General features: G+C 45.5%; 1 protein-coding gene across 1 annotated transcript; it reads left to right on the top strand.

Moving 5' to 3' along the window:
- Positions 1-384: 384 nt before the first annotated feature.
- On the top strand, positions 385-1,587 carry LOC111332905 (uncharacterized). The gene has a single exon (XM_022938378.1). It carries the CDS (start codon positions 385-387, stop codon positions 1,585-1,587), a length of 1,203 nt encoding a protein of 400 aa, XP_022794113.1.
- The last annotated feature ends 749 nt before the right edge of the window (positions 1,588-2,336 follow it).

The following is a 2,336-nucleotide window of genomic DNA, read 5'->3' as shown; positions in this document are numbered from 1 at the left end:
TCCTGAAAATGCTGATTATGTGGGCGCATTACCTGACCGCAATTATTTTGACCCCGAATCCATGTCCGAAAAGAAAATGGCGGAATTTGAGGAATGGTACCAAGAAGAATCTTCCCGTCAGCTGGTATATGACCTAAAACGTGAACTGATTGAGTACTGTGGGTCAGATGTCAAGTTATTCAAAGCGGGGTGTAAAACATTTGTGGCTGAGTTTCGAGCGGTGGCTGGTTGTGACCCTTTAGAAAAATGTGTCACGACTGCACAAGCTTGTAATCGCTACTGGCGAAAGTGCGTGATGGAGGAGGAGAGCATTGTCTTGGAGCCGTGCAGTGGGTAGCATGGTTCGCGTCCCATACATTCATTGAAATCACTAGAGTGGTTGTTATGGGAAGAGAGGCAGCGTGGAATTCGCATCCGTCACGCAAGAAATGGAGGGAAATGGGCATCCGTGTGGCATCCATCACTCATCACGTCGATGGATATCACCATGATTCCCGCACTTGCTTTGAGTTTCAGGGCTGTTTGTTTCACGGGTGTCGTACCTGTTTCCCAGGCAGAAAACAAGTACCACACAGGGCCATGGGACTCACAGTGAAAGCGTTACGAAGACGCACACAGAAGAAAGTGAAAGCGTTGCGTGACGCTGGATATACAGTGGTAGAGATGTGGGAATGTCAATTTGATGCTCTGAAAAAACAAGATGGGGAATGCCGCCACTTTGTCTCCAATTTGAATCTCGTATCACCGCTAGAGCCACGCGATGCATTCTTTGGGGGGAGAACTGGGGCCGTGGCGCCTCATCATCGAGTGTCAGACGACCGCGAGCAGATTCGCTACGTCGATGTGACTAACGAATATCCATGGGTGAATAAGAATGGTCTATATTCGGTGGGTCATCCCGTCATCTTGTCCGAACCAGAAAATCAAGATCCCTCAGTCTACTATGGTCTGTTAAAAGTCGACATGCTACCTCCCGCCGAGTTGTTTCATCCCGTCTTACCATACAGGCGCAAGATGAGTTCTGGTTCGTACAAGTTGACCTTCCCCATATGCGCCAAGTGTGTGGAAGAGGAAAGTGCCAAACCCATACTGGCAAGATCCTTTTCATGCACTCACACAGACACCGAGCGATGTTTGCGAGGCACCTGGTGTTCGCCCGAATTAAATAAAGTCATAGCACTTGGGTATAGAGTACTACGCATACATAACGTATGGCATTTTGATGAATCACAGCAAGGATTGTTTGCGCCATACGTGAACACGTGGCTCAAAATAAAACAGGAGAGTGCTGGATATTCTGCCTGGTGTCAAGACAACTCAGATCGCGTCCATTATGTCGACGACTACAGGCCAAAAGAAGGAATTGAGCTAGACCCTACCAAAATCACCAAAAATCCCGGACGAAAAGCAGTGGCAAAGCTGATGTTGAATTCCTTTTGGGGGAAATTTGGTCAACAAACCAACAAATCTCAAACGGAACAATTGACCGAAGTCCGTGATTTGCTAGAGATACTCGACGACCCTTTAGTCAATGTGCAAGACATTCGAATTTTGTCGCCGGAAATTGTCGAAGTGGTGTACCAGTGAGACGCCTCCGATCCACTCAAAGGCATGACTACTAATATTTTTATTGCAGCCTCTAGGACAGCCATGGCCAGATTGAAATTGTACGAATCGTTAGAATCAGTCCAAGAGCAAGTGCTTTACTATGACACGGACTCTGTCGTCTACCGATGGAAACCAGGACGAGGGGGACTGGATCGAGGAATTTGTGAGTGCAGGAGCAAAAACTTATGGGTATCGCATCCATCTCGGAAAAATTTGCACAAAAGTCAAAGTCTTTTAGCTTAACGTCAGGGGCAGAAAACAACTGAGTTTTGAAGTATTAAAAGACAGTGTTCTACAAGAACTGATAGATCACCGTCACGTGGTCACTCATGTGCACAATCCTGTGCATTTTGTCAGAGACCCAGTCGTCAAAAGAATACGGACAGAACATCAAACAAAATTAGTGTTTGATAAGCGGTGATAGGGGAGGGAAAAAGCTTTCCATACGGCTACAAAAGAATTTGTACATAGATCGTTTTGAGCAGAAATGACAAATCGGGTGGACAGATAGACAGACACATGTAAATAGACCATGTAAATATTAAACAACTTTTATTATTTTTTTAAAAGTTGCCCATCTCCTGTTTTTTTATAAGTATGGATTCTGACATTTTCATGGCTTCTAGGGTCGCTTCGGTTTCTCGTACTTTTTCCACCAAAAACTTGATGATGCGAATCTTGGCTTCTTCCTCTTCCGCTTGTTGTTTGGCAGCTTCCGTCAACACTTT

Source organism: Stylophora pistillata, chromosome 8 (genome assembly GCF_964205215.1).
Source record: "Stylophora pistillata chromosome 8, jaStyPist1.2, whole genome shotgun sequence".
Classification (NCBI taxonomy): domain Eukaryota; kingdom Metazoa; phylum Cnidaria; class Anthozoa; order Scleractinia; family Pocilloporidae; genus Stylophora; species Stylophora pistillata.
Note: the sequence above shows the minus strand (reverse complement) of the source record. Positions and strands in the feature narration are given on the sequence as shown.

Bases quoted from the DNA above. Each gene is read 5' to 3' on its own strand.
- LOC111332905 (XM_022938378.1), top strand. From the start codon at position 385: ATGGGAAGAGAGGCAGCGTGGAATTCGCATCCGTCACGCAAGAAATGG.